The sequence below is a fragment of the Phyllostomus discolor genome, chromosome 2 (assembly GCF_004126475.2).
Source record: "Phyllostomus discolor isolate MPI-MPIP mPhyDis1 chromosome 2, mPhyDis1.pri.v3, whole genome shotgun sequence".
NCBI classification, from domain to species: domain Eukaryota; kingdom Metazoa; phylum Chordata; class Mammalia; order Chiroptera; family Phyllostomidae; genus Phyllostomus; species Phyllostomus discolor.
In genome coordinates, this window is record NC_040904.2 from 16,317,144 (window position 1) to 16,338,406 (window position 21,263).

The 21,263-nt window shown below is 35.7% G+C and overlaps 1 protein-coding gene across 2 annotated transcripts in view; it reads right to left on the reverse strand.

The window, feature by feature from the left end:
* The window catches only part of NCAM2 (neural cell adhesion molecule 2), a 415,656-nt gene that overhangs the window by 38,373 nt on the left and 356,020 nt on the right, over nt 1–21,263 (reverse strand). For both annotated transcript variants that reach the window (XM_028505156.2, XM_028505157.2), the window contains exons 13-15: nt 16,127–16,246; nt 12,930–13,051; nt 1,128–1,308 (exon numbers count right to left, since the gene is read on the reverse strand). In XM_028505156.2, the coding sequence (XP_028360957.1) occupies nt 1,128–1,308; nt 12,930–13,051; nt 16,127–16,246 (423 nt within the window). The remainder of the gene's footprint in view (nt 1–1,127; nt 1,309–12,929; nt 13,052–16,126; nt 16,247–21,263) is intronic.

A 21,263-nucleotide genomic window follows, 5' to 3' on the forward strand; every position in this document is an offset into this window, starting at 1 on the left:
TTAGAAACACAAAGCCATTATATTAATTGCTTTTGAGTCATATAACAAATAGTAATTACTTTTTAATGGATAGATTAATTGTATAAAGCTGCTCTCCATTTTACAAAAGTGATGTACAATATAACAAAATCATAATGAGATTAATATCAATTTGAAATTACAAGAGGGTTAAATAGCATGACTGAAGTGACATTTTTTTTTCCAGTCTCAAAAGTGTTATGTAACAATACTGAAACTCTATTATGACATGACTGAATTAAGCCATGCTTAAGAATATGATGCTCTTGTGTCTATGTATAAATGCAAAGAGTACACAGAAATTTATACATACGCATAAAATTACCTGTAAATACTAAATATGATATTTAATAAAACAGTAAATGTTGAAATGTCTACTATGACAACTCACAGAAGTAAATATGATCATGAATCAAGATAAATTCTTGCATCTTGGCCTCTTTGGCATGTATTTGAAAAGCATTTTCCTACCCTTCTTTTGGATTCTGACAATAGCACGAGCTTGGGGTAATATAAGCACTGTTACCAGCAAAGGCAGAATCCACCAGTGCACTGCGAACACCAGTGCAAGGCATCCTGACACTTTGGGAGTCTCCTCGAAACTCAAGTTGCATTTCTCTCTGGGGCTACGTTTGTGGGTGTTTCTGCATTATTGTGTAATAGGTTTCACATTTCCCAAATCAACTTGCTTGATTAGGCACAGGTGAGCTTGTCAGTTATTTTGTCCACTTCTTCCCAGAAGTGGAGGGCCAGTCTTCACATGTTTGGCAGAGAAGTTGTCTCCTTTGCAAAGTTTCTGATCTCAGCAGAAGTTTTTCATGTTGACATTCAACAGTTACTCTTACCTTTCACCCTTACCCTCTGCTCATCTTCTCTCCACCATTTTAACCACTAAAGTTACCAAAATAGACTTATAAATTAACCAGTTGACCACAGCATGCGTGTTGAGAAATCTTGAGTAACACATGCCATAATAATCATAATTAGAATGTAGAATTTATACTTCTTTCTATAAAATGATACATCCAATAATACGAAACAATCCCGAGAGATTATAAAGATGATATCATGTTTATTTTCAGCCTAAGAAAGCATGTCGTATTGCTTACCTTTAATTATGTTGGGCTTTGGTGGCATGATGAAGTCAAAGACTGCCGGTTCTGAATATCCCAATCTGTTGGCAGCTGTAATCTGAACTTCATACCCCATTGTCCACTGTAGATGCTCCAAAATAATGTGGTCTTTATTTCCCTGCACCTTTTTCTCTAGCCACTGGCCTTCTTTATCTTTCTGCAAAGGCAATAGAAATTATTTTGTAAATATCTATATGCTAAAGCTTGGGGTTCAAAAAATTATCTTGAGATGGAAAAGATGGTTTTATTAACATCAAGAAAGAAAGTTTTCTCATCCACAAGGATGAATGAAATTGCTATATCATTGAAGTAATTTTATAAAGAGGTAATGTTTTTATATTAGCCAAAGGGTAACAATTTCATAATTACCTCTGATGATTCAGCAAATGTAATTTACTTCTATTAAGATTTTAAAAAATATCATATATATTAGATTGCTATTTGGCAACTTTGTTGATTATTAATAGCCATGTGAACAGACAAAAATGAAACATGTATATAGAAAAGCCTAATATAGCCATTAAAGTAATTACCAGAGACCACTGTTTAAGATTTTCTTTGGGGGTAAGGGAGATGGGGAAAAGACAAAGTGTCCTGCAAAGAAAGTTTGAATATTTTTATAGATTTAAATTACCATTAGCATTTTTACTGCTATAATATTTTAGACTCATAATGAAATAACATACAGGAAAATTATTACCTGTTAAAGAGATTATCAGCATGAGAAAATAAAAAGTGTTATCCTCTTCTTGAATTCTACACTTAAATCCTATTTGACTCTTTTAAAATAAATGTTGTAAGCCACATAACATTTGAATTACATTTAATTTAAAAATACTGTGACTGCAATTAACACAGAAAAACAAAGTGATAAAATTTTATGAATAAAACTATTGCAAGTAATGTGAACATTAACCTGTAACATGTTAACCATTTAAACACAGGTAAGTTCCTTAACCTGTCTTGTTCCCCTCCTCCTTAGTACAGAAACGATGATTACAGAAGCCTCTCTGAGCTTTCCTGAGGGAGCAGTGAGGGAAACCAATTAAATTTTGTATTCCAGGACCTTAAGTATACTAATTACTTAATAAATGACAGTGATTTTTAAGGAGAAACCATACCCATAATAACTATATAAAAATATAATAGTATTCTCCATGGAATCATGTCTCTAATAATTTTACAATGCATTGCAAGTCTCAGTTTCCCAGAGGGGTAATTATAAATAAATTGTAGACTGATGAGAGAGAGAGAGAGAGAGAGAGAGAGAGAGAGAGAGAGAGAGAGAAGAAAGGAAAGATTATATGAGGTAAGTAGTTGAACTTTTTTACCTATCTCAGCTAAGTATTAATTTATGTTGAGCCAATATTTTACAATGTTTTGACTATAAAGAATAAAGACTTCTATAAAGGATTTTTTGCATTCATGATTAAAACTGAAAATATATTTTCAAAAGTCAAATTCTGGAAGTTAAATTCATGACCACATTGCTATGACGGAACTACAAACATAAAATGTCCTTCAAAAGGAGACATTATACTTTTGTACCATACTGTTCTCTTTTTCTACTTAATTATTTTTGGTTACATAAAACTTTTATTACCAAGGAAACCCACTGGACTGTTTTTGTTGCTTTGTCTAAACTTGAGGATATTAACACTCCTGATGAAGCCAGAGGTTTTAGACAAGTAAATAAAGTTATCATATAAACAGGAGGCATTTTCCTGGCATTTTGAAATTGATAAGCACATGAATTTGTTAGACTGGATGTTGTCCAGTATTTTCATGTGTTATGAGGTATACTTAAAAAGCTACTGGAAAACAGAAACAACTTGGGCCAGAGAGCTTGTAACTTGTCTAAGTCACTACATGTAGTGAAGTTAAAAAGAAGGAAAGAAAGTAAGAATGAGGGGAAGGCGGAAGGAAGAAAGGAAGGGAGGAAGGAAAAAAGGGAGATAAACCTAGGTGTACTTCTGACACACTTAGGACACTAATACCAAACAGCCACCATTTTTCCAACATCCCTTTTCTTCATCAGTTATCCTTTCAGCCCTTAGAGGGTAGCGAGGCCATTCTAGAACTATGGACACAATTGTGAGTAAGGAGCAAGCGATATCCTCATCTTGGAGTTTACCGCCAGCACAGAAGAAAGAAATGCGTTCTTTGAAAACCCAGAGGTTGCTGTGGGAGCATGTGATGAAGGCCAATGGAGTGCAGGAGCCAGGAATGTCTCCACAGGGGAAGAGATGTCACCCTTACTGCAAACAATGAGCTCCAGGGCTCTTCTTTTCTTCACTTGCCCTAGGGAGCTCACGGAAAGAAGGTGTGACTCCTTCACAGAGGCTTAGATCCCCAAAGAAGCACAATAATAGAAAACCTCAGAAGGATGCTCACCCATGTAGCCTTCTTAAGTAAATGTAAACAAAACAAACAAAACAAAGGAAAAAAACAACTTCATAGCTATTGTCCCAATAACTAAATAAATAAGTAAAGCTTTAAAATATTCCCATACAGCCCTGGCTAGTGTGGCTCAGTTGGTTGCAGTGTCATCCCGTAGACTGAAAGGTCGCACACAGGTTTGATTCCCAGTCAGGGCATATACCCAGGTAGCGGGTTTGATCCCTGGTGGGGATGCCCACAAGAAGGCAACCAATCATATTTCTCTCTCACATCGATGTTTCTCTTTCTCTCTCTCCCTTTCTCTCTCTCTAAAATCAATTAAAAAAGTGTACTCAGGTGAGGATAAAAAAATTTTTCTGTACCAAAGCAACTTTAGATGATATATGATATAATATATACATGTGTGTATACATGTATATGCACATATAAATAGACATGAAATACACATCACCTGTAATTATTTAATGTGTTATATATCATGCATGTACACAGGTAAAAGGAGGAGGGGTGAGGAGCAGGAGGACTGAAGGGTTAGATAAGGACAAGGGTGCAAAAAAGTAGAGATCTGCCCCTGCAGACTTCCCCGCAGCCCAATAATTCAATAAGCTCTACGTAACTATCAAGTTCTTGGTGAGAGTAAATATTTTTGTGGAGATCCAGAGTTAAGTTTTGCTTTGGATCTGATTGGGGGTGTAGGTACAAGAGTCAAAAAATAAGCCAACAGCTGAGATCTGGATTACCCTAGGATACAATTTATTCTTCAGAGCAGTGGGTAGATTTCCTCTGCTTCAGGCAATCCTAAAATACTGTGTCTGAGAACTGATCATTTGAGGTAACACTTCCCGATAAGCTGGAGACACGCAGAAAGTCTCTTATGAATTACCATTTCACTCTTAATTGTTGAAGCTCGTTGAAGTTCATAGCATGACAAATTAAAAGCCCCTCCATCATTTTAGATAGTTGAGCTGATGGGGTAAGGAACCAAAGGGAGTTCCAATATTTTCCCCAATTTAAATCAATTTTACTTCCCATTCAACATTAGACAAAGGGGCTTTTTAATCCCCTGATTGCTATTCCTAGGGAATAGGAAAAAATTAAAGTGGGTGTTACCAAATACTTCCCTAGGCATCAAAATCTCAATTATGCCATTTGCAGAGTGCCTAATTTACAGAATCTAAATGCCTAGGGAACGATTTAAGATAATCTAGTGGCAAAATGTTCCCCTAGGTACCTTAATGAGATGATTTGCTGAATAGGACTGTTATTAATAAGCTCATTAAGTGAGAGTTGAAGGACAGCTACTGAACGAAAAATGGTCACTTCGCTTCACTATAGTTTATCTTAAGCAATTCTTTTTTTATCAGAAAATAGATATCAGGGACACATGACAGTCAAGGGCACTCAAGAGTTTTTATAAAATGAAAATATCAACATATAGGGGAAAATCTGCTCTCATCTGGATAGGGAGAGGAAAGATGTAAGAGTTCTTGGTGTTCATATTTACAGAGGGCACCTAGAGTGCTTTTATTTCCGGAACTTTTTTTTTCAAAGCCTTATGGAATGAATGAGTGATCAACACATTTTAAATAACAAATGAAACATTATTCAAAGAGGGAACAATAGAGAAGGTGAGGTCATACTTCTAGACGAATGTTAACGTTCCTGTGACTCTCCTGTGTTATGATTGAAGAATTTGGTTTCCATGCGAGGGAGTTTCTGTTTCTTGGGTTTTCTGGTATCATGGTTCAGCTACTTGCTACCTGTGTGACTTTTCTGAGGCCACAGAATTCTCAAAAGTTCTGTTTGTTACCCTGAACACAAGTGAAATGATGGAGCAATTCTTACACACACACACACTCCACTATCATTTGGGAAAATGTAAGGTTTGGGGGCTTTTAGTAGTGTTTCAAATCCAAATCTCTTTTTCCTGTCATCAAAACTGATTCAAACTGCTTTTGTTCCACATAAAATTTTGTAAACTAGGCTTTAAATCTTTCCTTAGTCTCCATCACCTACACACTTTTTTTAGGAGAAGAAAAGCTAATGTTTCCATTCCATAACTTCTGTGTTCTCACAGCCCACAAATGTTTGCACAGTGCAACTTTTTTCTCTTGTATTCATTATTTGTTATATTCATTAATCTGGTAATGGGACTAGTGTACATCATACACTAATTTATGTATCCATTGATTCATTAATGCAATTGTTTACTCAGAGAACAAAAGATGGATAAAACTCATCTGCATTAGCAGCAAAGAAAAACTAGCGAGAAGCTTAGGGTTCTTTATGTCATAGCTATTCGTTTTTTGAAAATATCTCAAAACTCTAAACTGGTGGCTTTAAATAAATTTCCATGTACCTATTATTATCCAAACATAATTAGAAACTAAATTATCTTAATAAAAAATACTCAATTTTATTTATTGATTTTTAATACCCTTTTCAGAATTACCTTTTCTTATCCCATGGTCATTGGGTACAAGCTCCCCAACTCCAAATAGTTTAAGAAGGTCAACTAAGACAGAATTATATGCTAAAGCTCTGTTGCTAGTCCCTAAAGTACATTCCTCACAGCTGATTTTTTAAGATACCAATTTTCTTTTAGCCTTTCTTAGCTCAGGAAACTTATTTAATGTGTCAACACTAAGTGATAGTTATGATCCCATAGCTATCATCAAATTAGAGAGAACACAGTGAAAAACTTATGGAAGCATGTTAAAACTATTTACTAAATCACATGGAGTTATGCTGACACTCTAATACAAAGTGGATATAAAATATTCTATACATAAATACCTTATTTTTCCATATGCATTATGATACTAATAAGCTTGTCTTTATCACCCACATACATGGTGTAATCGTACTGACTTATCGTTAGAGATGTTAATTTTCACAAAGAGCCCACAGAGACATCTAATTCTGCTTTTATGTTACTCCAGTTCTCCAATAAATTCTGTCTTCTTAATGGGTACTGAACAAATTTGCAGGTATTGCAGGTAACAGAATAATGTGTTGCCAGGTCAACAATAAATAGGGTGTTGTGCACTTTCTTTACTATAGTGTGATTAGTGTTCTCTTTTTCCCAGTGAAATGCTGGTTTCAATAGTTTAATTTAGGGTCTGCTAGAAATCAGCACTCATATTAAGGAACGTATTGTCTTGATTGTGTCATTCTTAGATTATAAAATATACAGTCCTGTGCACAAATATGCAAAAAGCAATCGAGTGAAAATCATAAAAGTGTTTCCCTATATTTTCTTTCCTTTATGGTTTATATCTAATTAAAAATTATATTGCATATGGCTAAAACACCTTTTCCAATTATTCAGCTGTATTCCACTGTGGAATTCATGCAATTTGAGAAACTAATAGATAAAGTAGCTTAGGATCATACAAAGAGGACAGAGAACTAAGAATTTTTTAAAAATAATAGTTATTTTAATGTAAGTGCAAATATCAAGGCTAATGCCATTATAAATATTTAGCCATGAAATCTTCTTGAACATAAATTTTTCAGTGTGAAGAATAATATGTTACAGAAAGAAACTGTGGAGAAAATCATTTTCCCAAGATAAGCTATAAGCTACTATTTGTTCTATTAATATGATATTATATTGAATTATGGCATTTCCAATTGGACCCACAGAACATGAAGTCTGCAGGTGGAGAAGGTGGAGAAAGGGGGTGGAGAAGTGTGGTATGTAGACTATTTCAGTGTGTTGGAGAGGAAGGCATGCCATTAATGACATGGTAAAGATAAAGAGAATCAGAATGACTGTCTTTGGAGACACAGAAGGTAGGCAGCTGAGGTGAGGCAGGAGAGTAGGAGAGGGGTGGATATAATCCCCACAGGCATGCTTCAGTCCAGCCCTTGATGCTGCAAAACTGTGCTTAGACCACTGTGTCTTACATTCTGACATCTACTCCCCCTCTGCACCAAGGCACCCTGATTCTGTAAGGTTCAGTTTTCTCTCTTAAAAGGTGAAAAAACACACATCACTTTATGTCTATTATAAAAGAATATTTAAGTCTCCAAGAATGAGAAATGCCCTCCTAGCAGTACACAGGGTGGTGAGAAGTTCCTTTTACAACTCTTATCATGAAAGCATAAAAATCTACTACTAAAACCCTGTTCCTTTAGCATAACACCCACTGGATCCATCCATCCATGTTGTTGCAAATGGTAAGAGTCGTTCTTTTTATGGCGAGTGCTGTATATGAGGTTTGTCTGGAAAAAAAGCCCAAACATTGTTAATGTAATGAGAATGGTTTGAACACCATTGATAAAACCTGGCCACCAAGGAGAGAGAGCTGGAATGCGAGTGAGTGAAAAATGAGAACTTTGTTGCACTAGTCAGTGAGGGCAGTTGATATTGTGGACTGTGTTCCCTTCATATCCAAAATGACTAAGAGAACAGAACAACAAAATTGCATCAAATTTTGCATTAAGCTTGAACATTCCTCTGCATAAACTATTGGGATGATTCAGAAGGCCGCAGCTGTGGGCAACTGGTGGTTGTGGCAGCTTCATCACCACCACGTGCCTGCTCATGCATCACGTCTCACGTAGTTTTCTGGTGAAATATTAAATCACTCAGGTGACTCAGCACACCTACAGCCCAGACTTGGCACCCTGTGATTTCTGGCTTTTCCCAAAACTAAAATCACCTTTAAAGGGAAGAGATTTCAGATTGTCGGTAAGATTCAGGAAAATACCACAGAGCAACTGATAGTGATTGGGAGAACTGTGTGAGGTCCCAAGGTGCCTACTGTGAAGGGGACTGAGGTGCCATTGTCCTATGTACAATGTTTCTTGTACCTTCTTCAATAAATGTTTCTATTTTTATATTACATGGCTAGATACACCACAGTTTTTTTTAATCCAATTGTATATTGATGGGCACTCGGGCTGCTTCCAGAGCTTGACCATTGTAAATCCTTCTGTAATGACTATATGGGTGCACATGTCTTTTTGAATTAGTATTTTGCATTTCTTCAGCTAAATGCCCAGAACAGGAATCACCGGATCATGTGGCAGTTCTGTGTTTAACTTTTGGATGAATCCCCATACTGTTTCTCATGGTGGTTGAACCACTTTACCATCCCGCCAGCAGTGCAGCAGGGTTTCCTTTTCTCCACATCCTGATCAACACCTGTTTCTTCTTTTATTGATGAAAACTATTTTGACAGGTGTGAGGTGGTATCTCTTTCCATATATGTTGGACATCTATGCTCATATGTCCTCTTTGGAGAACTGCCTATTCAGGTCCTTTGCCAAGTTTTTTCATCAGGTGGTTTTTTGGGTGTTGACTTGTACGAGTTCCTTGTATAGTTTGGATATTAATCCCTTACTGGATGAATATTGGTAAGCATTTCCCATTCAGGAGGTTGTCCGTCTTGTTGATGGTTTCCTTGGCTGTGACAAACTTTGTAGTTTGATGAGATCCATTTGTTTATTTTTGTCTTTTTGCTCCCTTTGTCTGAAAAGTCATACCCCCCAAAATTTGCTGAGAGTGATGTCAAAGAGTTTATTGCGTAAGTTTTCTTGTAACATTTTTATGGTTGCAGGTATTACCTTAAATCTCTAACCCATTTTCAGTCTGTAAGGTATATGCATGTGAAATCACTATATTTTATAGCCAAAACATATAATATTGTGTATCCACTGTAATTGTAGGTTACCTTAATTTTTAAAACTTCTAAAATAGTTTATTTAAAAATTGATGTAAAAAGTGTTCCCCATGAAAACCCAAGTAGCTCTGGGAGTAGTAACATAGGAATTGACTCTCAGTCAATCATAGCGATGTCTGAATTATGCAACCGATCATTTTCATTGTGATACACCAAACCTGCTGACACTTCGATCTCGGAATTTCATCCTGCAGAGCTGTGAGAAGATGGATTTCTGTTGTTGAAGCCACTTCACTTGAGGAACTTTGTCACGGAAGCCCTAGCAGATGAAGACAGTCTTTAAGATAACAAAGATAATTACATGAACAATTGTGGTATGCTCCTTTATTCAGCTGAGCCAACTCCCAAACACAACCATTTGTCATTTAGTGGTGGTCGTGACTCTACTCAACGAGACATAATTTAATTCTGGGTGGTAAGGTTTTTGTAAAGCCTGTACCGTACTGCTGGAAAAGAAAAGGCAAAGTCAGTTTCAACAAGCTATTGTCCCTTTGGTTCTTTCCATTCTCCGCACATTCTGAATGTAGATCTTAGGAACACAGGATAACGTAGATGAGACCCAAAGACAACAGTGTAAGGATGAAAAAACATACAGAAAAACAATGTGATTCTTGATAATATTACTGCAATGTTTTCCTAGCCCTGGGTTGTCTAACACATATATTTGTTTAATGTGAAGAAAAAAATATTCTCTGTTTAACACCCACTAGTCATGCAAAGTACGAAAATACAAAACTGGTTCCTAACAGATGGACAGTTTATATTGATTTTAGGAATACAATCTGCTTTAAAACTACTGATTGCTTTCTGCAAGCAAGATATTAATTTTGAAGAAATTTATAATGTGATCGTTTCAGTTTTGTTAAATATTTTGAGGAATGGTGCCTGCTGTGGCAGTCACATTCTTATTAGTTTCCGAACTTGACTTGGATGCCTGGAAATGGACACATAGCTGAGAAATATATCACAGCATTCCCAAAATATACGTACAAACTTTATCAACAAAAGCCACTACTAAAAGTGATGAAGAAAAATAAAATAAGACATAATATATCCTTGCTATCCTCAATTAAAATGAATGACTTTGGTTGAACTCAGTGTAATATTTCTGTTATTTCAAATATTAACTCTTTTTAATTTTTTTAAATTAAATCTTTATCCCCTTATTCTTTAAATTAAATTCTTGTCCCCTTATACCTCCCCACCCCCCAGCAATCACCATACTGCTAACACTTAAGAAAAAAGAATTCAAGCATGACTTTTAACTGTAGGTAGAAATTATGCATATAGATAACATATTATATATATTTTTTACTAGTCGTTGCATTTCAGTGTTTACTATGGGATTTTATTGGGGTTCCCAACAAATCTTACCATCCTCCTGTATTTTGAACCCTAAGTTCTCCAGCGTGTAACGATAGGCATGGAAGGGAGAATGGGTTCTCCCAGTTTAATTCATGAATTTGGTTCAGGCCTTGGATCCTGAGATAAAAATTTTCTCCCTCCAAAGAATTTCCAGATGTGCAAAAAATAGGAATTGGCCAAAACACTTGTCTGGAGTAGCATGTCACTGCTAGACTCACACAGAAACCAGAATGCCTTTCAGAGTGGTTTTGGGGTAGAGTCATCAAGCCTCCTTACTGGAATACCCAAAAGACACACATAACTGTTCTTCATTGCTAGCATGAACTCTGAGATGAGGAGGGGTCCTGGAAAATGGTATTAGTCTTAAATTTAAACGACCAAACTGATGTCTGAAATTAATGATTGAGATTACTCTATCCAGCAAAGCTCTCATTTAGAACCGAAGGGCAGCTATTCCCAGACAAGGTAAAAGCTAGAGGAGTTCATCATCACCATTATGATATGAAATGTTAAAGGAACTTATTTAAGACAAAGAAGGTGATGGGTATTAAAATGGCAATAAAGGCATAACTGTCAGCATGGAATCTAAAAAACAAACTAAGTAAACAAGCAGAACAGATACAGAATCACAGATAGGGAGAACACTGGGGTGGTGGCCAGTTGGGAGGGTGGTCTGGGATAATGGGAGAAAAGGTGAAGGGATTATGAAGCCCAAATTATTAAGTACAAAATGACAGAGGGATGTTAAGAACAGTATAGGAAATGGAGTTGCCAAAAAACTTATATATATGACCCATGGATATGAACAAAAGGGAGATTGCCTAAGGGAGTGGGGCTGTTGGTTGGAGAGGGGCAAAGGGGCAAATATTGGGACAACTGTAAAAGTATAACCAATACAATATAATAAAAATGAAAAATCAAGTCAAATAAAATTAATTATTGAAGCATGATATTCAAAATCAAATTCCTGTTTTCATTACCCCTCAAAACTTGAATATTTGAATTTAGAAATAGCAATATTATCAATTAAAAATTGTGAATCTGTGGGAAAATATTTATAATTAATCTACATGTTATTAAGAAACAATTATTTAAATGCCATTTGCTAAAATGTAATACACTTGGAAACTCTCAGTAAAGGTTCAGTCGACATGAATACAAAATTGACACTATTATAAGGATAATTACAAACATTAGTAAATAAATCTTATAAAATTGAATATCAATCTTTTATTTTTAAATTATTCCACAGTAGACACAAACACACTGGTACTTATGGCAAGGTCGTTAGGAGAAATCACTTTCGGTGGCCTTTGGAATCATTTTCACCTAAAGGCCAGAGGCAAAGTCCATCCGGCCACTTCATCACTTGGCCATCGGCATTCATCTTCACCACATACATGTAAGAATTCCCAAGGCAGTTCTTTTTCCCTCTTTATTAAATGTATTATGTTCACAATATTATACAAGTGCACAGTTCCACAACACACCATCTGTGCACTGTAGTGCGTGCTCATCACCTGAAGTCAAGTCTCCTTCCATCACCATCTACCGTGCTATAGCCTCCTCCTCCTCCCTCTACTCCACTCTCCCCAGAAATTAACACACGGATGTCCATGAGTTTTTTTCTCCTTTTTATTCAATTCCTCGCCCCATGACCGATGTCAGCCTGCTCTCTGTCTATGAATCTGTCTCTGTTTTGCTTGTTACTTGTTAGTTCAGTTTGTTCATTAGATTCCACATATGAGTTGGAATCATATGGTATTTGTCTCTCTCTAATGGGTTTCTTTCACTTTTCATTTTAGCTGCCCAAAGTCTCATATCAGCGTGTGCTAGTTAAACTTCAAAAAATACTTCCACTTCCTCAAGTTCAATGGGGCCATGCTTTATTACATTCTGATTTATTTACATAAGGTGTGATTTACTAATAATCTTATCTACAATAACTAGACATGAAAAGAGGGCTTAGCCTAATGTTCCTAACATCAGCTGGAATGAAAAGTGGACATATTCTGCTAACGTGTCAGAAAATAGGGAAAATGGTGTCTCCTTTCAGAAATATGTAGAAATCATAAGACGAAAGCCATGGGATTCTTTTGATGACTTATGCTTAGATTTTACCCGTCCCCCCAAAAGCAACTATTTTCTAATTTGTAATTACAAGTTTCAGCAACACAAAATTATCATTTAAATTCCTATGGATAGCATTTTATGACTGCTCTTTAATATGCATTCACTCCTGATATGTTTATGAACTCAATGTAAATTTAATGCAGTTTGAAAACACTTTGTATAAAATGACAAGAAATGCGGTACTCACACTTCTGTACTTCACAATGTATTCCAAAATAGGGGCCCCTCCATCATCCTGTTTGGTGATACTGAGTTTATAGCTCTTCCCACTGCTTGGCTGCCCTTGTATGGACGGAGGACTCGGTTCACCTAAATATGCAATACAGCATTCTTGATATTTGCATGATTCTCAGATGCAAAGAGAAACTGCATTTTATAAAAATAACACTCACATAATCAAACTATATGATATTCCTGGATTTCATACTTGCTATTTGCCCTTTTTATGTGATATAACCACTGATCCTCTTTCTTCTCATCCAAAAAAAAGCAGCATTCATAAATCTAGTAATGCCACATTTGTGAAACCTCAGGATCAAATATTTTGTGTACGTTGATTTCAAAATTATCTGAGGATACTACTACTATATACAAGTGTAAAACGTGATGTATTAACTGGGTAATCTTATTTATTTTATTCATGTGAATTTAGTTTGTAAACATTTTGTAAATAGTTATTAATATAAACATATGAAAGCATCACACTGTATAGTACATGTCTCTACCAGGAAAGATAGTGGTTTAGCAATTAGTGATCTGCTTCCATGGGCATTTTAAACTACATACAGTTCTGAATAAAGAAATTTTGTTTTATCCAGTCTATAAGCCTGCTATTTCAATATATTTTTTCTTCTAGTATCATGAACATACTTGTCTGTGACACTATTTTTCACATGAAGATGATTTATAACACAGATGCTTATAATACTCTGAATATGAACAGGGGCCCACTAAAGTGTAAGATATTTTTCTTTGTGTGAAGAGTGCCCGCACTGCTTGGAAAGAGAAATGAGGGCCCTCTGCTGTGTGTCACCAACAGGGCGTGCTTGGGCACGCGCTGGCTCCTCCGCCTCTGTCTCCTCTCACTCCCGACGGCTGTGGGGATGGAGATGCATGTGTAACGCTAACAACTAGTAGAGGACGTGCTTTAGTTGGCAGGGCTCTGAAAACCTGTAAGATTTGGCCTCCTGAGAGGAATGCCAACACAGACATGCTCCGCAGAATGGAGTGAAGAGGACTGCATGCCCCCAAATGTGGAGAACGTGTTGTTGTTGTTTTTTTCCAGTAAGTTATCTATATATCTAACATGGTGTTTATAACTTTAAGCCAGCGTGTAGTTTATCTGTGAGAAAGCAAGTATTTAAGAAAATAGGACAATTGGCATGCAAGTAAATAATAAAATAGCCTCGTGTGGTACAGCCACATAGAAACTAAGTGAACGAGAGGAATTGTAGAGTGATTGTTCATGAGAGCTAATTCAATTAGCATGGAGATATCATGAAATGACATGACCTATAAAAATATAAGGTATTTTTGATAAATAACATTGTATAAACTAGTGCAATAATTGTAATAAAGATTTAGTAAGAGATTACAGAGAAATCAAAATATAAAATGATGTTATACTCAGGTGATTTAGTGTTCTTTCTAAACTGAATTTTAGAATTTACATATTGTACAGTGTAAGTTTATTTAATATTATTGCAATATTATTTTTAACATAGGAATTGATGGCATTTTGAGGTAATAATTATAAAGCAAAATCTGTATTTTAGTAACAAATGTTTTAAAATATATAATTTAAACATTTATATAAAATTTGTGATTCCATTACAATTGCTATTTCATTTAGGAAAAAGAATTCAAAACAAGTATAGATTGTATCTGAGAGAAATTGATTGAAATAATAATTTCTATTAGAAATTACTACAAAATGTTTATTCAAAAATAATCAAAAGGTAAAAGCATGTGGTTATGACATATTAAGTACTCTGTATATATTATCTCATTCAAACTGCAAAATAAAACACATATTTATTATTAAGAAAAACTTAATGTCCATACCCTCAAAGTGCTCACAGTCTAGGGCAGAGGTTTGCGAGTTAACAAAAGTATACTAAGGGATTGGAAGTGTTGTCATTTAAAAGGGAAAGAGGAAAAAAAAGGGACAAGAGAGAGATGCTTTATGGTTCAAACATCTAAAGAGGTGTTCTATGAAGAATAAAGGTGTACCTGAATGAAGAAGAAAATAAATACTGGAGGGGTTAGCCAAGGTCTCCGGAAAGAAACCATGATTTCATTGGAGACCAATGTGCAGTGATCCCGCATTATAAAAAGGTGAGAAATCAAGACAAAATGAAATCTCCCATTCCATCCGCTGATGCAGAAAGCACTGTGACTATCGAGGGGGGTGGGGGTGTGAGGGTGGCGGGCCGGCAGAGGTGTGTGTGGATGAACGGTGGAAGGTAAAGGGTTGGGTCACTGAGGATTAGAAGTCGAGAAGAGACAGGTTTCTTAACATTTTTGTAAGGTCACTCTAGACTCATTTTAATCTGCAGATAGGATTATGAATCAAGATATATTTGCAGCCTGGCTGGTGAAAAAGTAATGGGAAACCAAAAAGACACTGGCTTTGGGAATGGAAAAAAGGGAACACATTTAAACAAATTTCAGTCAAACAGAAAAAAAATGGGTCACAAATTAGGATAATATAATTTATGTGGCAAACTTGACTATCTTAATATACGTGTTTAAAATAGACATAGCTTTTATAAAAGCATTTCTTTAGTCACATTCAAATTTTTTTCACATTTTTAAATACAAGAAATGCAAGTCATTTTAAATTTATCATAACTTTGTATAAACTCAATGGACTTATAACACCCCCAAACAGGATGGTAACGAGAACAAGGCTACAGCAGTTACTCTTATTCCACAGTCACCAATGTAATGGATTTATTTAATGCTGTATTTTCCCTCCACTTAGGACCTATGTAATTTATGGGACAAAGGCAATAGCCATGCCTCAACAAAAGAACAGATTTCTGGACATGTTCCACTCACTTTTCTCCTTGCTCACAGAACACAGTCCGAGTATTGCAATCCACTTAATCAGACCGTGAATAAACAGGACACCTTCTGATCCCGACACGTTCCTGAGAGCAATTTTACTGTCTATATTGCAGAGCAGCTTTCCTGTTTTTCCTCGCTCCAGAGCAAAGTTATCTGTATAAATCTAGACGCCGCCGAATTCAGAAACCACTTCAACAGAGACATAATTCACCTCCCCAAAGTGTCGAAACGTCTCCCTGCATTTTAAAATCCCATTTAGATTTGCAAGTGAAGAAAATGGCCACAGTGCATGGAACAGAGAGGAGCACTTACGGACTGGGAGTGTTTGGAAGATTTCTATTTTACTGTAATCTCCTTGCCCTTTTCCATTCACAGCTGCAACCTTGATTTCGTAAGTTGTATTTGGTTCCAGGTTGCTCAAAACAACCATTGCTAGAAGAAAAAAAAAAAACACATATATGCCTATGATTAATGCATTTGAATAAGTAAACAAATCAACCTACTGCAAAGTTAAGTAAAAAAAAAATCACTGTAAATCTTTCCATAAGTACCTGGAAAGGACAGGAAATATGTACAAGAAGAATGATTTGTGAACCGTCTTCTTCTTCGCCTCTGTTTTAGCTTTCTAACTTAATGCAGCCAATTTCAAATAGGAAAACTGACAGTTTCTTTTATGATACTTATAGTCACAAAATAGATAGAAAAATCCATCATATTTTAAATATTCAAGAAATAGGAGTCATTGAAATAAAATGTCTTTACTGTCTACTCCAAAATGAGTTTAATACTTAGCACTTGAGCCTTTGGTGTGAGGTGTTTTAGTCGTGTCCAAAAAGTGTCACAAAGTTGACTCAGCAGCAGAGTAAACCATTTATTTGATAATCTCAAATCAAATCAAATTATTTTTAATGCTAGTTTGAAGGGTATCATCTTTTGTATTTTCTTGCCGAATCTGATCTCAATTATACATGGGACCACACCTGGATTCTACATGACACAAAGAGGAAGAAATAATCTGAAAAAGTACAGAGATGTAAACATTGTTAGAGATATCTCCTAGGACAGCTCAACCTCTTTAATTTGCCAGAGAATTTTGGATACAATTGCAGATTTCCAAATACTAGTTCTTTACAAATTCTTCTGATGAAGCTAATGAAACTCCATAGTTGCCTCTATCTTTACTGTTTTTGCTAAATAGAAAAAAATCAACTAGTGGAAATGACAATGTCTTGACTAGCAAGAAAAGGGAAGCTATTTCTGGTTTACATAATAACTCTAAGCCAAATTTTCAGTTCACTAAGAAGAAGACGACAATCAGTCATAAAATGAAATAGTAAATCATAGGTAACCAGAGTTGCATTTGTAAGGCTATCTTTTTGCATGAACCATGACTGAAGACTATATACATTAAAAAAAATGCCGATATCTGACTGATTAGAGGCTGTAAAGATTAAATGGAAAACCAAGGTTTGAATCCAACTATTTCCAATGGGCTAACAACAGATGCACTTTTTCAGGAAACCCAAACCCAGTTTGTCAGTGAATTGGAGTCAATGCATATATGAATAACATCAGCACAAGAAAATGGATGTAGTTGCAATGGAGAGGTTAGTGTGCTTGTAAAAATGGATCTGTTCACGCAGATTAGGAAAGGAAGAGGAACTCAAACTAAGAGTTAGGAAGTTAAAATGCTAACAAACTGCAATTGTATCTTCCTTAAGAAATAATTGTTTTGCTCAAGGTCAGCATGACAAAGAATGCAAGGGTTTAAAAATCATTTTATAAATATATAAATATAAATATCCCTTCACCTTTTTCTCCCAGCACAATTCAAACCCCTTCTAACAGCTGTCATTCTGTTTTGTACACCTCTGAGTCTGTTGCTACTTTGTTTGTTTAGTTTCTTCATTCGATTCTACATTTAAGTGCAATTATATAGTATTTATCTTTCTCTACCTGCCATATTTTATTTGGCATAATACCCTCCAGATCCATCCATGCTGTCACAAGAGGTAAAATTTCCTTGGAACGGGGGGAGGTAGAAGAGGGTAAAGGGGGGATGACTGGTGACAGAAGGAGACTTGACTTTGAGTGGTGAACACACAATACAATATACAGATAATGAATTATAGAATCGCACTTCTGAAATCTATATCGTTTTATTAACCATCAACCCAATACACTCAATAAAATAAATAAAAAAATAAAATAGGATTCATCATATTTTATTAATTAGTTATTTAATTAATACAAGAAATTTAAAACCAAAGTGAACTGGTCCTACTCTTCTGCATATATTAAAGCTTTATAAAAGAGTAATTGCTTTTTAGGGCTTATCATGAACTAAAGGGGGGTATCTGGAGGAAAGGGGGAACCAGGCAAAGGGAGGCAATGGGGGAAAACTGGGACAACTGTAATAGCATCAGAAATAAAATATACTTAAAAGTGCTTAGTGCCATGGACTGTCAACATTGTGGTGAAGCAGTTAATATTCCACATGATGCCACTGAGCTGCCGGTGTTTGATTATCCTCTTTATTGGAGAATGACGTGGGGTCATAAGAGAGACTCATGCAGAAACTATTAACCTTTGCAGTGACCTTTGCAGTAAGACACAGGAGCGGCGTGCACTTGAGGCGAGTTCATTTGCCTCTGGGCCTGATTTCACCGCTGACTGAAATCCACCTAACTCCAAAGTCTGAGTTGGTCTCAGCTTCTAAATAATAACACTTTCACTAAATTTTACAGAGACAAAGGAATTAGAAAGGTTGCGAAACTGTAAAGACAAAACTGTGTATGATGTCAGGTGGGTACTAGGCTTATCGGGGGATCACTTTGCAAGTTATATGCAAGTGTCTAAGCACTGTGCTGTATGCCGGAGAATAATATAACACTGAATGTCAACTGGAATTGTAAAAGGAAAAAAAGAGGAAAAAGCAATTAGGGATCTGTAAAATAAAAACCGCAATGCATCAATTATCTACACAAAAGGGGACATTATCTGCAGATGGGGGATAATGCAGAAAAATGTATTGTTCGTATTTGTATGTTTAATGGCAAAATACTCTGTTTACTGGAAAAATAGTCATAGTGACATATACTTATAAACAGTCCACAGGTACTCTATGTTTGCACAGGTAATCTATGTATTTACAGAGGTAATCTATATAAGAATATGCTGCATGAGAATTTATATATGAGAGATTGCTGTAGGTGCTTGAACCACTGCAGAAAATTTGGGTATGTGATATGCATTCACATTTCTATGATGTAAAGATGTAGCTACTACCATCATTTTAAAATCATACGGCTGTTAATGCCTACATAAAATTGTCTGCCTTGATACAATTAATCAAGAAAAGAAGTAGAATTTAAAGCTTCCAATTTTCATTATAAAAATATTTTTCATAAATCATAAGTGTGGAGATCACATTTTATTTTTTAGGTTACAATGAATAAACAATAGAACTATCAAAGTATCAGATCATATCAAATCAAGGAACAGTAATGTTATAGTTAGATTAAACAGGTAAAACAACATGCCTCCCCCAGCAAAGGCCCCCAGCCAAAAAAAAAAAGCTACTCTGCTCTTTACTTGAATCATCCGAGTATTTCAACCAAAAGTTCTTTCTGGCTTAGACTGTCAGCAAGATTCTCCCTCTAACATTTCACAGGGATTAGGAGGGGCTTTGAGTGTCCTCTACCTCTTGCCAAGAGAAAACCTATTTCTTTAATTCTAATCAACCCCGAATTGATATTTCCCCACATTCCCTCACACTTTTCTGTCCTCAGGGCCAAGTCCCTCCCGTTTACTGACTGAGTTTCACAGCAGAGGGGTTGGTGGAGGATAGTGCCAAGGAGAACACAGTGACATCTGAACTGGTCTTCCAGCTTCCTGCTGCACGACTCAAAGGTCAAGTGGGTGAGGGAAGGCCAAGAAGCTTCCAAATTATAGGGGAGTGGCATGAAAGGAAACCTCCTGGTGCAAGTTTTCCAAAGTTTATATGCAAAAACACAGCAGTGTCTTTTTCAGTTCTAACTCTAAAGGTTTTGGCACAATAACTGTTATTATGAGGCTTATTAATATTGTATGAACACAAAGATTATTATGTGAAATAGAAAAAACTCTATAAATTGAGACCAATTTAGAGGGAAAGAAAAAAGATTCAGGGGAGGTTAAAGCCCAGATTGGTAATTTGACTTGCTGATGAGAGGATGCATATATTAACTCATCCATAATTTATTGGTTTATTACCAAACGGGGGTTTTGAATACTCAAGGTAGGGACTGAAAGCAAACCATCACTTGAAACGTGAAGGCTGTGTATTCTGTAATAGTCATGCCTCAAATTAGGGACTGAGTTAATGGATGGTTTTCTTTACCCGCTTGTGCCTGTATAACAGAACCACACAACCACGAGCTGGGGTGTGGGGTGGGCCCTTTCCCTATACTTTATTAGAGGGTCAAAGTCAAAAACTTCATGAAAGTAGATCTCTATTAAAAACTACTAAAAACTTTCTAAGGACAAATGGCATAAATGGGGATTTTATAGTTATGTTCAGTCAACATAATTTGAAAATATTTCAGCAATTCTGAAAATTATAAACAATTATGATTTTTTCTTTCACATGGCTACAGGAGTAGGTTCTATAAAGAATCTGATTTTCTTTGCTAACTTAAATGTATTCAATACATTTAAATATAATTGAGTTTCATTAATGACCATTTTGTTACCTTGCTATAGATGCAAAAACTACTGCAAAAAAATGAAATATATTAAAATAATGACATTAAAATGGCAAATGACGTGAAGATATAACTTTTAAATATTACTTTACATGTGTGGAAATGATCATACTACAGGGAAAAGAGTTGTAGTTGCCTTCTCCCTTTAGGAAGGGAATAAGACTTTATTAAAGGAAGCTAAATAAATAAGTTTTTGTTTGTTCAGATAATATTTTGTAAATCCTTTTCCTTTGGTTGTCAAGAGAAGCAGAGGGTACAGAATATTTATGACCCGTGGAATAAAATGAATTACATATTTGCAAACTAATTAGGCTAAGCAAAGTTCTAACATGAGATTAAATTTAGCCGTGCTTTCTTCTTTGCTCTTGTAAACCCTGGATCTCTCCGTGGGGTTTCCCACCATTCACCGTGAGCAGATAAGAGCTCCCTGGCTGTAGAACTGCATTCTCATTGACATTAAATAAAACTGTGCAAGTTGTCGAGATCTGTGAAACAAGTTAGATAGCTATGAGAAATCACAGAGCTTAGCTAGAGCAGAACTAATCATTCAAAATTACACTTGCTGTTAATCTCCTTAGATCTGAAAATACAGTGAAGTCTCTACAGGTGCTCACCAAAAACTAGCTTTTGTTTTCTAAACAAAAACAAGCCCCTGCCACTCTGGACCCCCCCAAGAAAAAGCTTTTTTAATTAGAGAAAACAAA